Genomic DNA, 23080 nt, shown 5'->3' with positions numbered 1-23080 from the left:
TAACACCTCCCTTAAATTCATTATGTCAGCCTTAAAGACTACAGTTTTGGTCCGATACTCAGGTGCTTACACAGATCTTCACCTTCATTCCAAGTGAAAAAGAAATACTACAAAACAGAATTTTAATAAATAATTCTTTATTAAATTCGTGTGTTACAAAATTTCTACCACCAAGCGTAGAAGTGCTCAGTGTTAGGATGCCCTCTATCACCCCAGCAGAGGACTGCTGCTGTGGGGGACACCAACCAGCTCCTTCAGTGCTGATCTGGCCAGGTGAACAGAGTAAGAAAATTTAAAGCATTTAAGTAAAACTGCAGTATGCAGCTATAGTAAGTAAACATCCACTTTAAAATTGTGCAAGAAGCAGAGTGTGTTATGTTGGTTGAGGTGCTGCAATTTAAGGAATTAGAGATTTGTATCCTCTCATGAAAACATTTGTCCACAAGCTGGAAAATCAGTAAAGTGAATCTTTTCTTCCAGGCCCTCAAGTCAGAAGTAAGATTTTTCTTTCAGATCTTTGGCTGATAAGCTATTGACTTGAATGAGGTCTAAACAGCTGCCTTACAGCAGCATAAACTGTAAGTCTAATCTGCTCTGATAAGTAAGCATGCCACAAGTGAGTGTGTATTTACAGAAGACTCTTAGAAAGGCTATTTAGAAGTGGAAATGTATATGGATTTGAACTCTAGCACTGACTGTGTCTTACCCTGAATACTTCCTCATGTTCCTGAATTTAAACAGCAGCTAAATTGACAAGACCACAAACCAGCAAACTAATCAACTAATGAAAGATACTACAGTCATAATTAAAGGCCACAAAAAAGGGATTGCAAATCTTTTCATGGATGTGACTTGGCCCACTGATCCCATGGGAAGACTAAAACAAGACAAAAATTCATGTTATTTTCGTGCAGAAATTTTTCTTGCAAAAAACCCAATAAATAAACCCAAAGGTGAACCAAATTATTGGTTCAAGCCAAATTCTCTTTCCACATACATGTATATATGTAGGAATATGGGTTAGAATAGCAGAGCTCAGCCTACAACCTGTGCAAATTTTATATCTATAGTCTGTGGCTAAACTAAGTCCAGTGTAAAACCACTGTACTACTTCAGTAACTCACTTGGATTTTCTGTCACTTGTTCCATTCTGTGGTCCTGCCAATAAAGCAGCACTAATCCTCTCACTGCAGAGACGCTGCCAAGCAAAACTCTGCTCTTCCCTTATCTCTCCTTCCACACAAAGCTTCTCCCAGTGCAGTGAAAGTCTTGGAGCTCCTTGAGCTCAGTCAGTCTTCACAGGGCAGGAAAAGCTGTTCTAGAGTGATGGTTCAGTAAGAAAAAGGGGATCAAAAGGAGCAGAATCACACTTGTGCAAATCCATCCTCCAAACGTGGCTGTCAAGAAGAGGTACAATTTCCTCTGCTGCTCAGTGTTTGGAAATAGCATTTTTCCAGCCCCACAGAAACCCAGGTCTCTGAACAGGTAGAAGGAGCACACTCCGGTCCACAGGAGGGAGATGCAAGGAGTTGCTGCTCCACCTGTCCAGCCCACGCATTATGTTTTCCTCAACTCTGTGTACTGTCTCGGCTACCGCTTATAATCCAATTCTCATTTTGGATAGCGATATGTTCAGGAATTTTACATTAGCAGTAGTATAGCCTATTAAATATGCATACAGACCTCCTGGATGTAGAAAGCCTGCCAGAGCACCTCTTTTGTTGTCACTTTGTTTGATGTGTTTATATCTCTGCAGGCATGAATGATGCAAACACTAGTCTGCACTGGAGACGGTACCATTGCATCAGGATTTCTCACTTCCCGATCCCGTCTATCATCAGAATAAAACCCTGCCCAGGATCCGCTCCAGGAAGCCATGAAAATTTTGTTCCTTGGGGTGTAACCAAAAACCAGAGCTGGCAAACATGATATTGTGTACACAGAAAGACTTATTCATGGGCCAAAAATAGTCTCTGGGTACCAGCAGTATGCAGCACATGGGGTTTAGATTGAGATATGGCTTCTTAAACCACTGAAGTTTTCATCTGGATGCTTACTCCACCACCCCAGAGTAAGAGAGCCACAGTTGTAGGTGGCATCACATTTTCAGCTGTATCAAAACTGAATTTTCTCAAAACAAAGCACTCTTTCTCCTCTGCTCAGAGATCCATCCTCCAGGGTTTACATCCATTTGCAGCATCTTCATCACCCACTTGTCTTTCCTGGCCCCATCAATGAACTCATCAAGAGACAACTGCCCTGTGTATGAGACAAGGAGGACACAAGATGGGGAGACAAAACATGACAGATAAGACAAGAAGAGGAAGGCAGGAAGTAAAAACTACCTGTATGTCAGAAAATATGCTAATAAGACAAAAGCTATACTTCATTTCCCCATGTAGTTTAGGCCAGCTAGCTGAAAGACAAACCACCACGCTGTAACCCAATGCATTCTCACCTACCCCATCCCGTCGGCTAACATGAAATGTTGCATTAGCTTACACATGCTCCTCCAGGAGGATTGCAAGTCTGATCCTGCAAGCTCCAATGTGACTAGAGCCACGGTCTTTACTCAGGCTATTTGTCCTGGGACTGGGACCTGCATTCTGGCTACTGGAGGCTTTCAGAGGGTGAGATCTGTGTGGCATCAAGATCCAGATGGAATAGTGACCCCTCTGTATTTTACATTAAAAAACACAATGAAAATTATTTCCTCCTGCTGCACCAAGTTACTCTTGACTCTAACAGACTAGAACGAAACCCAATGTGTCTAATATGAGTAACATAATAGTTCCAAGTGATTTCTTGATAGACGTAATTAAAGCTAGCCTGCCCAGCACAGATAGCTTCTCATTACGCATGAATGCAATCTGAGCCATCGATCACTTACCATCCCCATTCTCATCCACTAGCTGAAATATCCTGTCCACAACCTCCTCCGGTGTGAGCAATGGAGTCCTCTCCTCCACCTCCGACCGACATGCTTTCTTCAGCTTGTAGATAGACTGAAAAGAAATTCACAGATTAGGAGAAGGACTAGAAATGAAAAGCAGTGGTGAACTCCATCTTCCCAACCATGTAAAGGTCTTTTACAAAGGCTGTGGTTTTAACTTTTCTAGAAAGGTCTGCCACTTAACAGCCTCAGACCTTTAATGAAACGTCTGACCTTATGCTCACACACACTGCGGATTACTTCATTTGCTCTTTGAAGCTGCTGCCCTCCTATTTTCCTTTCACATATTGGTCAGACCTCAGGGTTCCTTTGCAAAGGACAAGGCACAAGTTTCACAGATGGGAAAATCATCTGACTTTTGAGTATGATTTTTTTTTTTTCTAACATCTGAGGCCAGGCACATCTGGACTTACCCAGCCCACTCTCCCAGGGAACTTGTGCCCAAGCTGCAAGATCAAACCTGTATTAGCACATATTTTGACCCATAGTTTCTGTTCCACTTTGTCAGTGGAAAGGGGCAGATTTTATCTATTCCTCCCATGACAACCACCTGTTCATTATTAACTTTACTTTACTCCTTAGGCTGAAGGGTTTTGTCTGAAGTCTTCCCAGAGAGGGGATTAGCAAGGGCCTAATACAGCTCTGGCCAATTCCTAGCTGACCTCAAAACTATAATTGAACCTGCCCCAGACAAGCTCACAGATGCTCTCACGCCTGCTGCTGGTGCTGCAGGTAACAAGCTGGTCACACTTCCCAGCCAAAAGGACCTGCTTTCCACAGATTCGATTTCTGATGTTTTCTTGATATTGCATTTCACCTAAGGTCCTAAAATGTTTGACAACCATTGATTAAGCCTCAAAAGTACTGCTGTGCAAGGGTAACAGCACCTGTGGTGCAGGGGTGATTCTAGCACAATCACCAAGATATTTACCTATGTAAGAACCCAGGAACTCCGTGTCTGACTGTTTCTAAGGCCCATGCCTCCTCTCACACCTTCACGAAGTCACTAATTAAAACGAAGCGCAGAACATAACAGAAAGGAAGAATTACAAAAGGGATTTCTGTACTATTTTGCACCTCTCGGTGTATTCTCACCAGCTACTCAGGCAGGAAACTTAGCTCCTGTAAGGCACATAGGGTGAAACCCTCTTCCACTGGCCAGTGCAATGAATCTCGGTGTAAAAAGGTTGAAAGGAAAGGCAGAACAGAGATACAGGAACTCCACAACAGCACCCAGATGCTGCATTTCTGGACAGCTTCAGCAGCAGCAGGGGCCAGGCTGCCCGCAGGGGGTTTAACTTATCCCTCAGCCACCCCATCAGGCTCCACCAAACCACTGAGCACATGACCCTTTCACCAAGGTCAGGCATTTTCACTTCATCACTGCCCACAGCTGCCTTGAAACCTGATTATCACAAAAACCATATACATCATTACATTGCCAAAGAACCATGATTGCTTAAATAAGTGATTAGGCAATGCCTACTTACCTCAACAATTTCCAGCAGCTCAGGTTTATCTATGCAGCCATTCCCATCCTTGTCATATACTTTGAATGTCCACCTCAGCTTGTGTTCCAGTTTTCCTCGTAAAACAAGATTCAAGGCAGCTACATATTCCAGAAAATCGATGGTATTATCCTGTAGAAACAGAAAAGCAGCTGAATGGCACTTAACTGGGTATAGTCAATAGGAAACCGCTTACAAAAGCTAGATAAAAAGCTGCCAAGAAGATACTCCATGGGACAGCTATTTTCCACTTTATAGAAGACTTGTGCCAGTCCAAGACCATCAGTAAGTACAGCCATACCCCTCTGCACCAAGGATAAGTTCCCAAGAAGTGACACTGGAGAACAAAGCAGTTTTCCTACAGTGCAATAAGGGGGGACACCTGCCAGGACTCCAGAAATGAGGAATTTAAATACCCCAAGACAACACAGACTACATGGAGGATGGGGAGGCAGATAAGGATCAGGAGGCATTGACTTTTTGGGAAGGGATCGCCATTCTCAACAATCTCAGCTGCTTCACCGATGAGACACCCAACCATTACCCCTTTCTTCCATCCTTCCCCACTCTTTGGTCTTGATTCATCTGAGGAAGACAGACAATGAAAATGTCACCATTCGGAAGGAGGCAGCAAGACCACCCACAATAAAGGGTTTACATCAGGTGTTCATCCTCCTAAAAGCTTCAGAGACAGTGAAGGGATGCAGGGCTCCCTCGGCAGCCTCCAGCAGATGGCCCTCATGCAGATCAACACCATCCCCAGGGCTGAACCAGGGCCCCATGTCCCCTTACAGCCCTCCCGACCCGGGTAGCAAAACCCCCGGAAGATCTGGGCTGCGCATCTCCTCCCCGCACGCTCTGCTACGGGCACTGAAATCCTCTGCAGTAACTGTGAGCAAAAACTGCTACTGCTGGACTTCAAAGGCCAATAAGCATAAAAAGACAATGGAGGAATTGTTTTTATTTTCTTACTGTATTACTAACAATCCTTTAGACTGTTAGGTCCTGCTCAACTGATTATATACCATGAGCATATTTGAGTAAACACATGAATCTAGGCCTAATTTAGTTCTTAATATATGCAAATACCAGCATGCCCTAAAAACAGATTTTCAGACTTATTAGGAAGACTCCTATAAACTAGGAATGGGACTTTGCCTTTTATGCACACCATTTGCTCTGCAACCCTTTCTGCACAGCTTTCATAACAGAATTTGGACTCGGACCTTCAGTTTTTTGCAGGAATTTGGGTTTTGCCAACTTCAAATTCTGAGACAAGTCTGACCTGCCCACATCCAGCAGAGAGGCAACAGTCTCGGAGGTTCTTGGAGTGTGTGGAAGATCACTCCTGACACAGCTGGTGAGGGACCTGTTGTTTGCCAACAGAGAAGGACAGTTGGAGGCCGTCTTGGGCACAGCGATCACAAAATTACAGAGGTTTTGATTCTTGGAGAAGCGAGGAGAGGGGTCAGCAGAACTGCCACCTTGGACTCCCCGAGGCCAGACTTCGGCCTGCTTAGGAGCCTGCTCGACAAAGGAGCCCAGGAAGGCTGGACGTTCTTCAGGAGGGAAATCTTACAGGCGCAGGAGCAGGCCGTCCCCTCAAAGACGAGCCGGCGGGGAAGACGACCGGCCTGGCTGAACAGAGAGCTTTGGCTGGAACTCAGGAAAAAATGGAGAGGTTATGACCTTGGGAAGAAGGGGCAGGCAACTCAGGAGGACTACACGGATGTCATGAGGTTAGGCAGGGAGAAAATTAGAAGGGCCAGCTAGAACTTAATCTGGCTACTGCCGTAGAAGACAATAAAAAATGTTTCTATAAATATATTGGCAACAAGAGGAGGGCTAAGGAGAATCTCCACCCTTTATTGGATGCAGGGGAAACAGTGACAAAGGATGAGGAAAAGGGTGAAGTACTTAATGCCGTCTTTGCCTCAGTCTTTAATAGTCAGACCCGTTGCTCCCTGGGTGCGCAGCCCCCTGAGCTGGAAGACAGGGACAGGAGCAGAATGAAGCCCCCATGATCCAAGGGGAAATGGTTGGTGACCTGCCACACCACTTACACACAAGTCTACGGGGCCGGATGGGATCCACCCAAGGGTACTGAGGGAGCTGGCGGGAGAGCTCACCAAGCCACTTTCTGTCCTTTATCAGCAGCCCTGGCTAACCGGGGAGGTCCCGGTTGACTGGAGGTTAGCAAACGTGACACCCATCTGCAAGAAGCATCGGAAGGAGGATCCGGAGAACTACAGGCCTGTCAGCCTGACCTCGGTGCCAGGAAGGTTATGGAGCAGATCATCCTGAGTGCCATCACGCAGCACGTGCAGGACAACCAGGTGACCAGGCCCAGTCAGCACGGGTTCATGGAAGGCAGGTCCTGCTTGACTAACCTGATCTCCTCCTATGACGAGGTGACCCGCTTAGTGGATGAGCAAAAGGCTGTGGATGTTGTCCACCTAGACTTTAGTAAAGCCTTTGACACCATTTCACACACCATTCTTCTGGAGAAACTGGCTGCTCATGGCTCAGTATTGGGGCCAGCTCTGTTTAATCTCTACCAGTTATCTGGACAAGGGGATCGAGTGCTCCCTCAGTAAGTCTGCAGATGACACCAAGCTGGGCGGGAGTGTTGATCTGCTGGAGGGTGGGAAGGCTCTGCAGAGGGACCTGGACAGGCTGGATCGATGGGCCGAGGCCAACTGTATGAGGTTCAACACGGCCAAGTGCCGGGTCCTGCACTTGGGTCACAACAACCCCATGCAACGCTGCAGGCTTGGGGAAGAGCGGCTGGAAAGCTGCCCGGAGGAAAAGGACCTGGGGGTGCTGGTCGACAGCCAGCTGAACATGAGCCGGCAGTGTGCCCAGGTGGCCAAGAAGGCCAACAGCATCCTGGCCCATATCAGAAATAGTGTGGCCAGCAGGAGCAGGGAGGTGATCGTGCCCCTGTACTGGGCACTGGTGTTTAGTCTGGAGAAGAGGAGGCTGAGGGGAGACCTCATCGCGCTCTACAACTACCTGAAAGGAGGTTGGAGCAAGGTGGGGGTCGGTCTCTTCCCCCAAGTAACAAGCAATAGGACAAGAAGCAACAGCCTCAAGTTGCACCAGGGGAGGTTTAGATTGGACATTAGGACAAATTTCTTCACCCAAAGGGTTGTCAAGCACTGGAACAGGCTGCCCAGGGAAGTGGTGGAGTCACCACCCCTGGAGGGATTTAAAAGATGCATAGATGCGGTGCTTAGGGACATGGTTTAGTGGTGGGCTTGGCAGTGCTAGGTTAACAGCTGGACTCAATGGTCTTAAATGTCTTTTCCAACCTAAACAATTCTATGATTCCATCTTCTGTAGCTTTTTTATTCTTTCTCACAAACTGACTTTTGTTGCCACTGGTTTCAAAGGAAGCTTAAAGGAAATTGGTATATCTGATATGACAAACTTGTCTCCCCTTTTCCTATATTGATATACAACAACAAACAACCCCATACTTTGAATATGATCAAGAGCTTCAGGACAAAAAACTGAACCATTTGGCAAGTATTGCTTACTTTCAAGATGAGAAAGGCAACCATATTACATTTCCCTTGACTAGCTAAAATATCACAGGCTAATATTACGCTATTTTTTGCGCCAATACATGGGTATGCGTGAACTGCTACTAAACCAGAAAGCCTGCTTTTCCCAGGTGTCTGATGACAAATACAGCAAAGGGAATCAAAACCAGAATGTCTGAATTGCTCAGCATTCCTTAGCTTTTGAGCAGCTAAAATCAATATTTTGTTACATGCCACCTGTTCATACTGTGTATATATACACACTTCCTCCAATGTATATCAAGTAGGACTTTACTATAATTCCCCCTCTATCACAACAGATAAATATTTTTTTTTTCCATGTAGCAACCTTGGCTATTTGAGGATCTTTCAACAATCCTGTCTCAAAATGCAATTGCCTAAATTTCAACCTTTTAATCCATCCTTAGCCCCTTAAAGGGACATTCTGTCCTGAATTTGTGTACAGATTTATGAGAGGATAAATCCATACCAGCCCATACAGTGGTGCAGCATGTGCTCCTTCTCCTGCCCTAGCAGGTCCATCACCCTTGCCATAGTCTCTTGAAGCACAGCAACAAGGGTGGAAACTGCACCAAAACAGCTCCAAATTAGAGAAAGAAGAGGTGCAAATTATTAGACAAATAATTGTAAAAATTCCTCACCACTTACCCCATTCTTATCAAAAGCTCTGAACATGTTTTCAATATACTCTGCTGCTTCACGGTTATCCTGGACCCCAAAGAACCGCTTGAATTCATGCATGAAGAGGGTCCCACTGGGACATTCAACCACAAATTTCTTATACCATTCCTGCAATTCAGCAACATCAATCTCTGCTTGCTCCCCTTCGGTATTGGTGAACTGCTGTCCCATTTTGCTCTGTAAAGCAAGATTAAAAAAAAGAAGGAACAAAAGGAAAACGCTGCCAAAGTCTTTTGCTTGTATTGTCCTTTTATCACCTTTAGTTGCTTTTTCTTTGTTCTTTTTCTTCTCTCTGTCCTGTGTCTTTATTTTATGTTAATATTGTGTCTTGCTATTCCACCTTCTTTTTGTGTTTTACTTTCTTCTTCCTCTTTCTCTCCTACAGTTTTTACTGCCACAGCTCTATGTGCTCACTTGGTGATCGTAGAGTTGCTTCTCTGCATTAGGGCAGTATAACATATGGCATCAGGCACATATAAAAATAACTAAGATCATTAGGAGATTCCCACCTATGAGTCACAGAGACCTTCAGATGTTCTGAGCTGTGCCCTATTTAGGAGCAGACTCCAGAGGCTCAGGTCCTTCTGCACATTAATACCTTCATGTCAAAGAATTTAGGAGCCAAGGTTCCCTTTACACACAACATACAACCCCACTTGCTTTACTGTAGTTTTTCAAAAAAAAAAAGGGATTGTAGGTAAACTTCCCTAACATTAGTTTTTCAATACTGGCATATACTACCTGCTTGTGGGGGATACTCTATGTTTCAGTGAAATAGGGCATATTACTGAACAACAATTACAGAGAGCAAATCCTGACAAAATAAGCACATACCACTAACACCACTCACATGAAAAAACCTGCTAATGCATAAAGTTAATTGAATGCCTATTATAGGCTTTACTCTATACAAAATAATTGAGAGAACTAGTAAATGCACAAAGATATAAATGTGCATATTTCTCTCATTTTCACAATTCATTCTTAAAACACTCAGTTAAAAACAACAGGAACATTTTAACATTCTATTTCACTGTTTTTTAAAGCATTGAGTTCTCCTTAATCCCCTTCCCCCTTTTGTGACTTCTTCCATTGAAATACCCCTGCTTCCACTTAGCACTGAACATTGCTTACCACTTTTAGCACAGATGCAACTACAGCTCTGTCTCCAGCCTCTTTCTGTTCTGCAGCTGCTCACCATAGCCTGGTGGCAGGCAGCCCACAGCCACCTACTACCAGGGATCAAGCCCTCCCCCCTACAAGCAACCTGCTGTTCTTTCCTTCTCTTGCTGGAGCCACCAGCTTTTATCCATATCATACCAGGTGTTCTGAATCCAGCCATTATCTGTGTCAGCTGGAAAGAAATGACCCGTAGCTATAAATGTGTCTGAGCCAGCCTGACCTCCTCTTCTTTTAAGAGGATTGGAGCAGTATTAATAGGAAACAATAGACTCCTCTTTATAATAGTGCTAAAGCCCAGAAGGATTTAAGCTGTTGACATTTTTGGAACATTGTTTTGATTGGTTTGGAAAGAAGAATTTCTCACATGGAAAAACACTGGTCAAGAATCAGTCTAAAATTTGATACTGCAGAACAGTACAGCAATTCATACTCCACTGTAAGAATAGAGCTTGCTCTGAATCTACTCACACCTGTAAGCAACCCCTTGGTGGTATTGCACGTGCGGGTATATATATACAGGTTTGCAGGAGTATAGCATAACTTTGCACTTCTGTACATAAGGATGCCCAGGCAATGCATGGTTTTGCTTAAGCATTGCAAGCAAGAAGAGGACATAGGCAGTACAGCAGAAGTATGGAGATGGATGGGAAGAACCAAAGGAGTTGCCCGAAAGGTTAAGACTGCTCTCTTTCAATGAAAAGCTATATTTTTATCTAATAATGTAGAGGAATCCTGTTTGTTTATCTTTGTGCCTAGAAGAATGCAACAGGATTAATAAACTCAATCCTTCCTTTTGTAAATGCTTCAAACTTCAGCCCCTAACTCTAAGCTAATTTGTCTGTTGCAGAGCTTGAGGTCTGGCTCATCAAAAAAAGTTGTGCTGGATCTATTCCGCAGCATTTGCCCCTTAACTAGACCTACTAGAAAGAAGTCTTTGGCAGCCATAGTCACTGTGGTATTTATAAAATAGTTCTGTTGCATTTTCTATTCTCCCATGCTCTGTTATGTATACCATGTAAAGAAATAGCTTTTTTCCTCAATGATATTTCTTGAATCATCTTGGCTAGTATCTGCTGAGGGCATGGGTTCTCTCTCTGGGTCACAAACAGCTTTCAAGAAGCAGAGGCCCTGCTGCTGGGACAGGGGTGGGGTGGGCTCAGTGCGGTTTTTCCTGCAGCACAGCTGGGGAGTTTTGCATGAGCTGATGAAGCCTTCCACCATTTTGTGCTGCTCTCCTGTACCGAGGCTGCATGCTGGAATGTGAGTGCTGAGAGCACTCAACAAGACTCCACATGCCCAGGACATTGTCTTGCCTCATTGCATAATTTTGTTTTGCCTTATGGGAACTTAGTGATCTGTTCCCAGGAGAGAAAATGGTTCCCCTTTGTTTTGATGACTACAATCTTTTCCAGCTAGGAACAAAGGACTGCAAGAAACTTGGGTTACAAAGCCTAGCTGGTGCTATTGCAGGTATCACGACATACAATCATGTTGATAAAAGTACTGATGTTAATTTGGCATTGAAATAAATTAAATCCCATAGCTCCTGGTATGAAAATTCCTCTGCATATACTCTCATTGTCCAACGTGCATGCTCTGCAGACTGTACCGACAGAGCTGCTGTCTCTCAGCCAGTAGAATGTCACTTCATGAAGTACAGTTTATCAGCCAAAGGATTTCTTCATCTGATTTGAAAAAAAGATGCAGGTAGAGGTAAATAAAGCAGAGAGAAATAAAATAAAAAGAATGATTTCTAGAAAACACTATAAAAAAGAGGCTGGTGCTATTTAGGCTGCCTGAAGGGTTAGGATCAATGCTTTATGTATCATGTCAGAGTGAACCCTTTGGATGATTAGTTGCAAACAGGTAACATCTGATTACACATCCTGCCTAATGAGCTATCCTGAGATTATCACCTATACAGCTCAAAAGCTGCAGAGTTTCCCAGCCAAGAGCATGGAAAAAGACAGCTTATTTCCCGTCAGTTCACTAACACGACGTGCTGCCACATGCTTCAGCAGAGGCTGGTAGAAACTCAAGGAAAAAAAAAAAAAACCACCAAACCCTGCAGAGGGCTGGGAAGACTCATTTGTTTGGCATCTGCGTTACCACTCAGTGAAGGCAGCAGAGGCTGTAACAAAGGCGCAGGGTGCAGGCAGGCACAGCTGCCTGGCACGAGAGGACCAACTTCAATGAAACTGGAGGCAAGACTAGATCCTTCGCAGATGCTGAAGCGGCCCTTCCCTAGTCATTTTGCTGCCTTGCTCCATTATTTTATATATCCCGGCCCTGACCTGCCCTTAGACCCCTCTCATGGGTTGGGCAATCTCAGCTGTCCTTGCAGTGGGTCTAGAAAGAGCAAAGCTCTGCCCAGGGCTGCTCCCAGCCCCTCTGTCGCAGAGAGCCCAGAGTGCGTGGGTGACTGTGCAGCATCACTGTCGGTGTCTGCTTCCAGAGCTCCCCGAGCATCAGGCCACAAAGGAAAGCAAACCTGAAGCATCCTTAAATTTACCTGTCGCCAGGCAGGATGGACACGGAGGAATGCAGGGAGGATGAACAGCAGCTTTTGTGCTGACCTGTTTGAGGAAAGATCAAAGATCCCTCATGCTTTTGCTGGGAGTTCAACCCAATGTCTTTGTGCATCTCTCCTCAGTTGCTCACCAAATTGGCCATACCATTGCCCATTTTTATACAGCAGGAATAACAACGTGGTAGAAGGTATTATTACATGAGCTGCTGTCCCTTGCTTTGCATATCAAAAACGGTCAGGCACTACAAACCAAACACATCTAAAATCTACCATTGCAGTGCTATCCCACAAAAAAACCCCACTAACCTTTGAGTGTCACCTATTGTCTTTTGTTTATTGCCAGAAAGATTTTATGATGTGCTGACAAACTCCTGCTAAAGGTTGCCTGTGAGTGGTTACCTTTCAGCGATGAATGAAGCCTGAAATATTTATCTTACAAGGTAAGATAAACTTTCCAAGAAGAATGTGGAATTGCCTTCTCTCTGTGTGTGAACATTTTAAAAATTTTGCATAGTTCCAAAGTCTTGGCATAGGATTGAGCTTTGGATGTTAAATCAGGATTCAGCACTATCCATAGTGTTCATGATGGGAAAGAGAAGGGAAATTCCCACTGTTTTTTTCTAGTTCATTGAAACTGAATGGTAAAGTATTGTATGATCTCTTGAAACCACGATTCACCACTGAGTCACGGTTCTCCACCTACGAGGAAAAGAAATGAAACGCGAGGCTGGCGGAGATCGCGGCGGAAGGCTGCGGCCGGGCGGGGGCAGATGCCACGGTAGGTGTGCGAGCGGGGATGGAGGCGAAGAGGGACATTTTTACGCTTTTCAGAGAAAACTGCGTGCCCGTGGCTTTGCGTTAACCATATCTAAGTTTTGTCTTTGTTCCGCGCTACGGGTCGGCTGGGCCAAATATGCTTTGAACTGCGAAGAAACAGGCACCTTCTGTTCTCCCTCCTAAATATTCCACTGCAAAAGAGACGAGACGGGATAAAACGACGCGGTGCGGATGCCCCGCTTGCCCGGGAGACCTCCGGGGGGAGGACGCGCCGCCGCCGCAGCCCCGCGGCGCGCAGCCCACCCCCGCGGGCGCGGAGCGGCGCGCAGCCCACCCCCGCGGCCGTGGGCGGAGCGGGCGGCGGCGCGGCTGCGCCCGGCGCACCTGGGCAGGTGAGGGCGGAGCGGGCGGTGAGTGTGCGCCGCGGCCGCGCTCCGCTCGCCCCGCTCCCCGGCGCCGCCCCGCCGCTGCGCCCACGCGCGGGCCCCGCGGGGCGGCCGAGAGCCCCCGCGGGCGCGGAGCCGGTCCCCGCCCGCCGAGGGGTAAGTTGAAGTTGCGCGGGGCGGGGGGTCGCCGTGCCCGGCGGGACCGCCCCGGCCCGACCCCCGCCGCGCCCCACGGGTCCTCCCGGCCTCGCGGGACCGCGGCGCGACCTTCGCGAAGCCCCGTTCCGCGTGGGGCTCCCCGCTGCTCTCGTGCCGCGGCGGGCGGAGCGGGGTCCGTGCCGCCGGAGTTTGGTTTGAACCGCAAAACAGGCGGGGCGGCGCGCGGGACACGCGGGTGTCCGTGGGAAGGTTTGCGGCTCGGCGCGTCCCCATCCGAGCGGGAAAGGGAGGCGGCGGTGTGTGTGGGGGGGTCGTCGGGGTCCGAAGGCAGCCGGGAGGGTAAAGCCCGCTGAAAATGTCCATTTATTGCCCCCTTCCCCATCTGCTCCCGCGGCTTGTGCTGTATTAGCCCTAGGCTACGTCTTTCAAGTTGGTGTAAACCGAGGCCTAGACTTAGGGCAAGGGTAGTATTTGCCCCCCCACCCTGTTCACCGGCAGCTGTTTTCGGACCACAGCTGTTACCACCCCGGGAACCCAAATTACCGTAACAACTCATGCCCCTTCCAATGTCATGGGCTGCCTCTCCCATGGCAGAGGGCTGAGCTTACCAGATTGGGGCGCAGGGACCGTGCATTGTAAGAGTTAATTGTACTCAAGGTGTGTTGTTCGCCCTGCGCAGGGCAGGGGAGCACGAGTGGCTGCGAGAAAGGTGATGTATAGATCTCTGAAACGTGGGAGCTATACGTTCCTGGTATAGGGAGGTGATTAATTGTTGGACACTTGGATGGAAATTCAGCCTGTTTCTCTGTGGCAATGCTAGTGTTAAGAGTTGAGCTGCTTGCCTTTGAAAAAATTAATACAAATCCACTAAATACAGAATAATGTAATCACACAAAGGTAACGAGCAAGGAATGAGGTCTGTGGTATTGCAGAAATGAACCCAGAGAAGACCCCTTCCTTCTTTAGAGGCTTCGTGAACAGGGTGGAGCAGGAGCACTGAATGCGCTTGGGCGTGCAGGCGGGGAGTGAAAGCATCTGTGCAGCAAGGCCGGGACGGGCTTCAGGTCGCGTTTTCCTGGTGCACTGTGTGTTGTTAGGCTGGCTGGCACCGTGCTGGAGCCCCAGGAGTCACCACAGTGAACCAGGGCTGTCCCTGATCTTGGTCACTCGTCTGCGGCCATCGGGGAAGTGGCAGCAGCATGCCTGCTTGTTCCCGAGTTTGCTTGAGTTGTTCTTGTTGGGGCGAATGTCTCCCTTCCAAGAAAAAATGTGCGACTTAGTAATAATTGGGGTACAGGGAATAATTACATCACTAACCAGGGAGGCATTAGCAGCACAGGGATGTGCTAATTACCTCTCCGCACCAGCCAGTTTGAGTCGGAATAAAGCAAACTGGAGGATTCCTGGGTATGTGCACCAAAGAGTCTTGAGTGAGGACCAAGCCTCCCTCAGCAAATCCAATTAATGGTGTGGAGACGTGCCCCGAGCTCACCCTTGCAGCTCTCGGAGCGGGAGCAGCCTCTGGCTTTGGTGGACTCCACTGGATCGAAGTTGAAGGTTGTAAGAGGCTGACTCACCGTCTGAGCCGAGCAATGGGATTCAAGTTGATTTGCTCTCGGTTATTGTGTCAACAAGTCATTGGTGATAAAAGGTCATAAAGCATTGTAATGTCGCGTATTGACAGACGCTGTCTGTGATCCGAGGGACAATTCAAACCTAATACGGCAGTGCCAGCGCACCCTCCGTGTGACTGAATGTATTTTGTTTGAGAGAGGCATGAATTTTTCTCCCTGGTGTGTGAGTTTGAATTTACTCTTGGTCTTGCAAATGCGTGTGTCCACAGTGTGTGTTACTAGAAGCAGAGGGAACTGCTTGTAAACTTAAGTGTAAAGGAGATTGTGGAGACAAGCTTTAGTTAGGATTTCTTTGTCACAGTGAGAAGTCACTTTTATTTCCTTTGTAAGGGAAATCAATACCTGGTTTTGGTCTCAATTCTAAGTCCAGGATTAACCTGGACTTTGTGTCTTTGAAAACACGCTACTGAAAGTTTAATTCTGATAGGATTTTTGACATGGATAACTAACACAGCAGAGTTTCAGAAGCATAAAAATAATTTTGACGATTGCTTTCTGATCCTTTGCAGCTCCTGGGAAGCAGTCTGCTAACGTTCCCAGGTTCTTGATGAAGCCCATTTTCATACTATTATTTAAAGATTATTTGTAATTGAATCTGAACATTTTCTTTGCTTAACAAATAAAAGAAGTTGTGTTCAGATTAATTTTGTGTGAGCGCTTGCATCTGAATGGAATCTGCAGGTATTTGAACAAATAAAACCTGTTCCTAGACTAGTTCTTAGATAGGATTTTTTAATCTCCTCTATCTCTGCTACTAGACATATTTTGCAACTCCTGCAGCAGTATTCAGAGCTTATGGCAAAGGTTTTACTTATCCTGTAACTGCTTTATTAATGGGAATATTTGTCATTTCTCACGTCTGTTTCAAGATACGCCTTCTAAGCACACGTGTAGCATAAAACTCCCCTCCCAAAATCTAAAGGTACCAAATGCTGTCTCTTCCTGCAGAGGAACAATCATTAGTTTTGTTTGTTTGGCTTTCTATCTGTTCTGCACAAGAAAAATATTGTTGGTTGGTTGCAAATGTAGTAGCAACACAAGGCTACTTAAACAACAACAGATTTGGTCAGTTAACTGCAGCATTGCTTTTTAAAAAAACCTAAACATTAAGTCAACATCACTTGATTTTTAGCATGAGTGCAGACTTGCAGTTCATGTCCTTCTGGATAAACATCCCGGTTATTATAGGTCAGTGATGTTTGCAAATGATTATACTGCATTCAGAGCATTCATGAAAAAGTCATGAAATGACTTTCAGAGGAACGTCTGTCTCTAATAAAACGGTCCCCTCCGCCTCAGCCTGCTGCTCCCACCTTTACCTCAGCTGGGGCAAAAGCCTCTGGTTCAGCACGTTAGTTTTTCTGCTCCTGGATGCAAGTCTGACACGACTGGAGAAGAACTGGATCAGATAGGTCCCTCCGCTAAGGCGTACGTGGAGGCTTTTGAAATTCTGCTGCCTGTTCTTGCTGTGGCTTGTTTGTGGCTTTATCTCCTGCGCAGCATTTACAGCTCGGTTTGATTGGGGCTCGCCCTCCGCGTGCTCAGTTAACACAAATAACGCGCCGTCTCTGCTTACTGGAATATTTAATAGTGAGTAGTTGTTCTTGTAACAATTATGGTCCCTGCTTAGCGACGTGTTTGTAACTCCTCCTGGCAGAAGAGTCATCTAGCTGAATCTGAATTAGTGGTTTCGATGTGCAGTAACATAACAAACAATAGCACTAACGGCATAGGTCCTTTTTCATGAAATTGATGGTTTTTTTAAAGCATACGGGTCTCAACTAACCTTTAGCAGTTGATCTACTATTATCCCTGTCTTTTGTAGACAATGGCGTTACACCCACGAAGAGTTCGCTTGAAGCCGTGGCTGGTAGCCCAGGTAGATAGCGGTATGTATCCCGGCCTTATCTGGCTAAACCGAGAAGCGAAGCGGTTTCAGATCCCCTGGAAGCACGCAACTCGGCACAGCCCGCAGCACGAGGAGGAGAACACCATCTTCAAGGTGAGGGAGGGGAGAGCTCGGATGTACCACGGCTCTTAAACAGAGACAAAGGGTTGAATTGTTGGCCCAGAGCTGGATAGGCATCTCGGTAGCTGTTTCCAGGCACATTTTGTCCTGCTTCTTTGACCTTAGAGAAGCCACTTTGTGCACCTGGATGCCAAGCTTGGCACTGCCTGAAACAGTGTTGAGTTCTTTAACCCTTTCTGACCACCAAAGGCCAGACAATGTCTGATTGCATGGGCTCTGGAAGATTGCTGCTACTTGCTTCATCTGCTCGGTTTAGGATGTGGTAGCTGGCTTGTTCTTAGCAGCAAACCATTAAATACTGTTGCGTAAATCTTAAAAGGTCCACCACAAACTTCCAATAGTCATCACTGCTGTCCTTCATGTTCTTATCCCAAGGGATTCTTTATAACTCCTACACTCTTTGAGGAATTTCTGACCTCCTCTGCCTTGGAGGGATCTTGGACTGATAGTCTGATTTTGGGCGAGAGAGGGAGAGGGCCAGCTGCATGTCTGTGGCTGCTCTTCCACTCCATTTTAACCGAGTCCATTCCTCCTACGCGGGGTATGGCTCACTGTGAAAAATGACTTTTGGTATTGAACCTGAGACACCTAGAAAAACCCAGTGCACAATCCTGTACAATTTATACTTTCTTAACTTGTATGAAGATGCATGCTCAGAATTGCTAATGGTTTTTGGAAATTTGGATTTACATCTTTTTTTCTCCCCTTTCTTTTAATGGGAAAAGCTATTAAAGTGGGAATTTCCGTTGTTGTTATCAGAAGAGCTGTAGTTAAGACTTCTGCAAGAGAAGGATTTTACAGTGAATTTGTTTGGAAGTTTGATTTCTGATAAAAGCTGCTCTGTTGAGAGGGTGGACTGAGCACAGTGTACTTTGTCCCCAGGCATGGGCTGTGGAAACAGGAAAGTACCAAGAAGGAGTCGATGAGCCAGACCCTGCAAAGTGGAAAGCCCAGCTCCGATGTGCTCTTAACAAAAGCCGGGAATTTAATTTGATGTATGATGGCACCAAGGAGGTGCCCATGAATCCTATTAAAATTTATGAAGTGTGCGATATCCCGCAGTCCCAGGGATCAATCATTAATCCAGGTGAGGGCCTCGCTGACACAGGGCTGGTTACTGAGCAGGCGTTCGTCCAACGCGAGTTCCTTTCCCTCCGGGGCATTAACTCTCAAGCTGCCTTTGCGTGCAGCAGAGAGCAGCTGCCATGTGAAAGCCCAGTTGTACTTAAGCTAAGAGGACTTTGAACCATAGTGTACCTGTACTAAAATTAATAAAGCTGTACACAGTTGGCTCTTTTCTGCTAAACAGTCCAACACTGGTGATAGTTTATCTGTTTCCTTAGCTTTCTAGAATTATATATTAAACTGAAAATAGTATGTTGTACAGATCAGATTTTTCCTTTTTTAAATTATATTCAGAAAATACACAAATAGATTTCCAGTATTGTGCAATGCCAATATGAAGATTACATTATTTTTTGAAGAAATGCACTCCAGTGTTTCACGCTGATCGACTACCCACAAGGATGTGCTTGTTTGCAGGTTCCACTGGCTCAGCTCCATGGGATGAAAAGGATAATGATCTTGAGGAGGAGGAAGAGGAAGAATTGAATCAATCTCAGCACGTCCCTATTCAAGAGACCTTTCCATTTCTTAATATCAATGGTTGGTGGCATAGACTAATGTATTAGTGAAGGCATTTGTTTGTAAATTGGTGCATGCTTGAAATAAAATCTTGGTTTATTGAAGAATTGTTTCCTTTTTGTAGATTCTCCAATGGCTCCAGCCAGTGCAGAAAACTGCAGCCCTGAAGCTGTGTGGCCAAAGAATGAACCTCTAGATATGGAAATGCCCCCAACTGCGCTGCAGCATGACTTCTTCAGCAGCCCTGAGCTCTGGATCAGCTCTCTACCAAGTATGTATATGGATTTGTACTTTAAAAAAATAAAGTGTTTTGACTTCTTTTCCTGTGGCTGTTTGCTTGTTAGGATGGAGAACCGTGTATAGTTTAAACATCCCTGTGACTGTAGCGTGGATTGCGTGGTATGTCTCTACTGCTGATGCAGTACATGCAAAGGTCCAGGAAAAGCCATACTGACAGTTTCTCTCTCAGTGACAGACCTAGAAATCAAGTTTGAATATCGAGGAAAGGAGACTGGACCGACGACGACTGTAAGCAACCCGCAGGGATGCAGACTTTTCTATGGAGAGCTGGGTCCTATGCCAGACCAGGAAGAGCTCTTCGGGCCTATTAGTTTGGAGCAAGTGAAGTTTCCAGGAACAGAGCAAATCACCAACGAAAGGCAGAAGATCTTCACAAGTCGGCTGCTGGATGTTATGGACAGGGGACTGATCCTGGAGGTCAGTGGCCATGCCATCTACGCTGTCCGGCTCTGCCAGTGCAAGGTGTACTGGTCTGGTCCCTGTGCACCTTCCTCCACCACACCAAATTTGATTGAGAGGCAAAAGAAAGTCAAACTCTTCTGTCTGGAAACATTCCTAAGTGGTAGGTAGCTTCTGCTTCTGGAAAATAGCTTTGGATACTGGTTGGGCACTTGGTGGCACTGTTGGAAAGGGTGGTCTGCACTGGTGCTCAGCCTGGAGGCACCAATTGGTTTGCTCTTGCATGGAGCCTGGGTAGGGCCACCACTTCCCTGACTTCAGTGGACCATGGAGCAGGTGCGCATCGGAAGAAAGTGAATGTGCACTCATTTAATGCTCTGAAAAACATTGGTGGGCCTTGCTGTTAAAGAAGGCTCTCCTGGGTTCAAGAAATAAGCTGTAATTGTGTGTGTGTAAGAGGTGGCTCTGGCAAAGGGCAGTGTGTAGGTGAGACCTGGGATGATATAATGAGGTGGGATGTGGTGACTGTTTCTAACCGAAAAGAGGACAACCCTGCGGCATTCTGCTTTTCTTCCTAGAGCTGATTGCCCATCAGAAAGGACAAATTGAGAAACAGCCACCGTATGAGATCTACTTCTGTTTTGGAGAAGAATGGCCTGATGGAAAACCCAGGGAGAGGAAGCTGATTGTGGTTCAGGTAGGAACTGGGGCTCTGAAGTGACACGTGCCAGCCTTGCTGGGGCTGGTGCGTTGGCGCTGGGTCAGTGCCCACGGATAGCAGAGACCTGGTCTTCTCTGTTGTGGTTACTGACACCGGGAAACCCCAACAGGGCCGGTGGGTTTTGTCATGGCAAATACAAATGCTACGTGCGCCGAATAGCATCAGTCTGCGAGTGTGCTTTAGGTTATTGTGGAAACCATCTGCTGCACCCAGGGCAGGGGATTCCTGCAAAATAACAGGAATATACTGTGTCACGGTTAGGCTAAAACAACTGACTTCTTCTTAAACAGGTCATTCCAGTTGTGGCCCGGATGATCTACGAAATGTTTTCCGGTGACTTCACACGCTCCTTTGACAGTGGCAGCGTGCGGCTCCAGATCTCTACGCCCGACATCAAGGACAACATCGTGGCTCACCTGAAGCAGCTGTACCGGCTGCTGCAGAACCACCAGGAGGGGTGGCCGATGCAGGCCCCCGCCATGCACATGGCGCAGCCGCTCCCGGCACAGTGACAGACGCTTTGCTTTGCCCCATGGCTCCTTATGTTGTACATACAGAGAAGTATTTCTTAATGAGTGCCTTGCCTAAATCGGAATAAAATCTGTAAATTGGTCATCTGATTCAATTTCAGCAGTCTGTGGTACTTTTGTTTTGTAAGTGTTTAAAATGGAGGGGATTACAGGAATACCTCTAGCTCCTTCCCTGTTTTCAGCTGTTTGCTTAAACAACCAATATGTATAAATCAGATTTTCAATTCTGTAATTTTTTTTTAATCCACTATTGATACATTGTATATAAATACTTGATCATTAGAGGGGAAAAAAAAAAATCTCTGCTCTATTAAAACTGCCTGGAGAATATCACCTTGTCTAGTTTTATTTCTCTCTAACTGGTCTGTAGCTGCAAGCTGGGAGGCTGACACTTCTTCCAGTGTGCTTTTTTTATATGTATGTGAACACACACACAACGTACACACGTATATATAAAATAAACAGCTCTGCACCCTCTGAGAAGCACCTGAAGCTGAAAGCACGCTAATGCTACAGCGCTGAAAGCTGGGACATAGCTCTGTGCTGCGTCCTCCCCGCTCTGCCTGAGTGGAATGGCAGCGACCTGCTCCTAAACGGCCTCTTCCTTGTCGAGGAGGCGGCTGAGGCCCGGGCGGGGCGGAGCGGAGCGGCCTTTCCGGGCGGGACCCAGCCGCTCCGCCCCGGGTCACCGCCCACGCTAGCGCCGAGGCCGACCCGGAAGCGGTGGGCCCGGCGGTGGCTTCCTCTCAGCGCTCCGCGGCGATGGGCCCGGCGGCCCAGGCGGAGGCCCCGGCGGGCAGCGCCCTGTCGGCGCCGCGGCTGGTGGCGGCGGCGCGGGAGGAGCTGGGGAGCGGGGCCGGGCGGCGGTGGCGGTTGCCGGCGGCCCGTGCCCTGCAGCTAGCCGGGGAGGTGCTGGCGGTGGCGGCGGGGCTGAAGCCGGCCCTGCTGTACGACTGCGGCGCGGCGGGCCCCGCCGAGCTGCGGCGGTACCTGGCCCGGCTAAGGGAGGCCGGGCTGGCCCCGCGCCGCCTGCACTTGCTGGGCGTGGGGGGCTCGGCCCTGCTGCTGCACCCGGGGCTCGCCCGGCGGAGGCTGGCGGCCGTGCTGCGCGGCCGCCCCGCGCCCTTCATGGACGTCTCAGCGGGGCGGCAGTGCCCGACTCTCTGCGGGCCAGCGGAGGCCGAGGCCATCAGGGACCACCTCGCCGCCCTCCTTGCCCACCTAGGGGCCGCCGAGGCCACCGCCACCGGCCCCGTGTCCTCCAGCGAGGTTGTCCCCGCGGGCTGGAACCTCTGCACCGTCGTCGGGGTGCTGCTGGGCTACCCGGCGGCGTACGCCTTCTCCATGGAGGAGGGCACCGAGAACTGCCTGGCGCTGACACCGCTGAGGGTGTTCACGGTCCAGGCCTCCTGCCCCAGGATAAGGGACGGTCTCAGGGTCCAGATCTACTCCTTCAGCATCCCGGAGAGCCTCTGCGCGGAGCTGAAGGAGGTGCTGGACGCCTGGTGCGATGAGCTGAAGGAGGCCTTCAGTGTGCAGAATGACTTTGTAGATCTCTGCATTTTGAGCGAGGTGGTGTCTCTTCCAGCAGTTGCCTTGTAAAACACAAACTCAGTCTTTTTGGCCTATTTCTCACTTGCATCAGGGACTGAGGCAAGAGATCCGGTTCTTGTATGCGCGGCCCACTGAGGCTCTCAAGAGGTCCCTGAGCAACAAAGGCTGATCACTGACGATCTCGGGCCCCCGACCTTGTAGGCAAATCAAGTACATGTACTTCCCAGAAGACCGGTGTGGGGATGTACGCGCTCACAGCTGCTCTGCAGCCTCCATCCGGACTGCGGAGTGTGCCCTGTAAAGTCAGGGTTTATTTATTTGCTGCGAACAGCTGAGGATTAATAAAAATTTGAACACCACAGTATTTTGAATTTGTGAAGTTTATTGTAGGCTCCGTATCATATTTACTGCTTGTGCGAGGTGGTGTCACGCACCGCCTCGTAGCTGAGCCTGCGCTTGAACGAGGGGCAAGTGCTACTGTAAAACCTGGACAGTGCAGCTCCAAAAGAGGCCTAAAACCCCTG

General features: G+C 47.6%; 3 protein-coding genes across 3 annotated transcripts; 2 read left to right on the top strand and 1 right to left on the bottom strand.

Moving 5' to 3' along the window:
- Positions 1-2131: 2131 nt before the first annotated feature.
- On the bottom strand, positions 2132-9211 carry GUCA1B (guanylate cyclase activator 1B). Its single transcript, XM_075174502.1, has 4 exons — positions 8679-9211; positions 4444-4593; positions 2891-3005; positions 2132-2259 (listed from the first exon to the last, which is right to left on the bottom strand). The coding sequence occupies exons 1-4, from the start codon at positions 8880-8882 to the stop codon at positions 2132-2134; spliced, it is 597 nt and encodes a 198-aa protein (XP_075030603.1). The 5' UTR covers positions 8883-9211.
- A 7948-nt stretch (positions 9212-17159) lies between these two features.
- Positions 17160-21330, top strand: IRF6 (interferon regulatory factor 6). Its single transcript, XM_075174499.1, has 7 exons — positions 17160-17381; positions 18291-18495; positions 18951-19073; positions 19177-19323; positions 19522-19914; positions 20330-20448; positions 20763-21330. Exons 1-7 carry the CDS (start codon positions 17208-17210, stop codon positions 20982-20984), a joined length of 1383 nt encoding a protein of 460 aa, XP_075030600.1. The 5' UTR covers positions 17160-17207; the 3' UTR covers positions 20985-21330.
- Positions 21331-21725: 395 nt separating this feature from the next.
- On the top strand, positions 21726-22920 carry C26H1orf74 (chromosome 26 C1orf74 homolog). The gene has a single exon (XM_075174292.1). It carries the CDS (start codon positions 21765-21767, stop codon positions 22602-22604), a length of 840 nt encoding a protein of 279 aa, XP_075030393.1. The 5' UTR covers positions 21726-21764; the 3' UTR covers positions 22605-22920.
- The last annotated feature ends 160 nt before the right edge of the window (positions 22921-23080 follow it).

Source organism: Calonectris borealis, chromosome 26, assembly GCF_964195595.1.
Source record: "Calonectris borealis chromosome 26, bCalBor7.hap1.2, whole genome shotgun sequence".
NCBI classification, from domain to species: Eukaryota; Metazoa; Chordata; class Aves; order Procellariiformes; family Procellariidae; genus Calonectris; species Calonectris borealis.
Note: the sequence above shows the minus strand (reverse complement) of the source record. Positions and strands in the feature narration are given on the sequence as shown.

Coding starts and splice junctions, on each gene's coding strand:
- IRF6 (XM_075174499.1), top strand. CDS start 17,208: ATGGCGTTACACCCACGAAGAGTTCGCTTGAAGCCGTGGCTGGTAGCC. Junction 19,074..19,176: donor TCCATTTCTTAATATCAATG/GTTGGTGGCATA, acceptor TCCTTTTTGTAG/ATTCTCCAATGGCTCCAGCC. Junction 19,915..20,329: donor TCTGGAAACATTCCTAAGTG/GTAGGTAGCTTC, acceptor TTTTCTTCCTAG/AGCTGATTGCCCATCAGAAA.
- GUCA1B (XM_075174502.1), bottom strand. CDS start 8,882: ATGGGACAGCAGTTCACCAATACCGAAGGGGAGCAAGCAGAGATTGAT. Junction 4,594..8,678: donor GAGCTTTTGATAAGAATGGG/GTAAGTGGTGAG, acceptor CTGTTTCTACAG/GATAATACCATCGATTTTCT. Junction 2,260..2,890: donor AGTGGATGAGAATGGGGATG/GTAAGTGATCGA, acceptor TCTCATACACAG/GGCAGTTGTCTCTTGATGAG.
- C26H1orf74 (XM_075174292.1), top strand. CDS start 21,765: ATGGGCCCGGCGGCCCAGGCGGAGGCCCCGGCGGGCAGCGCCCTGTCG.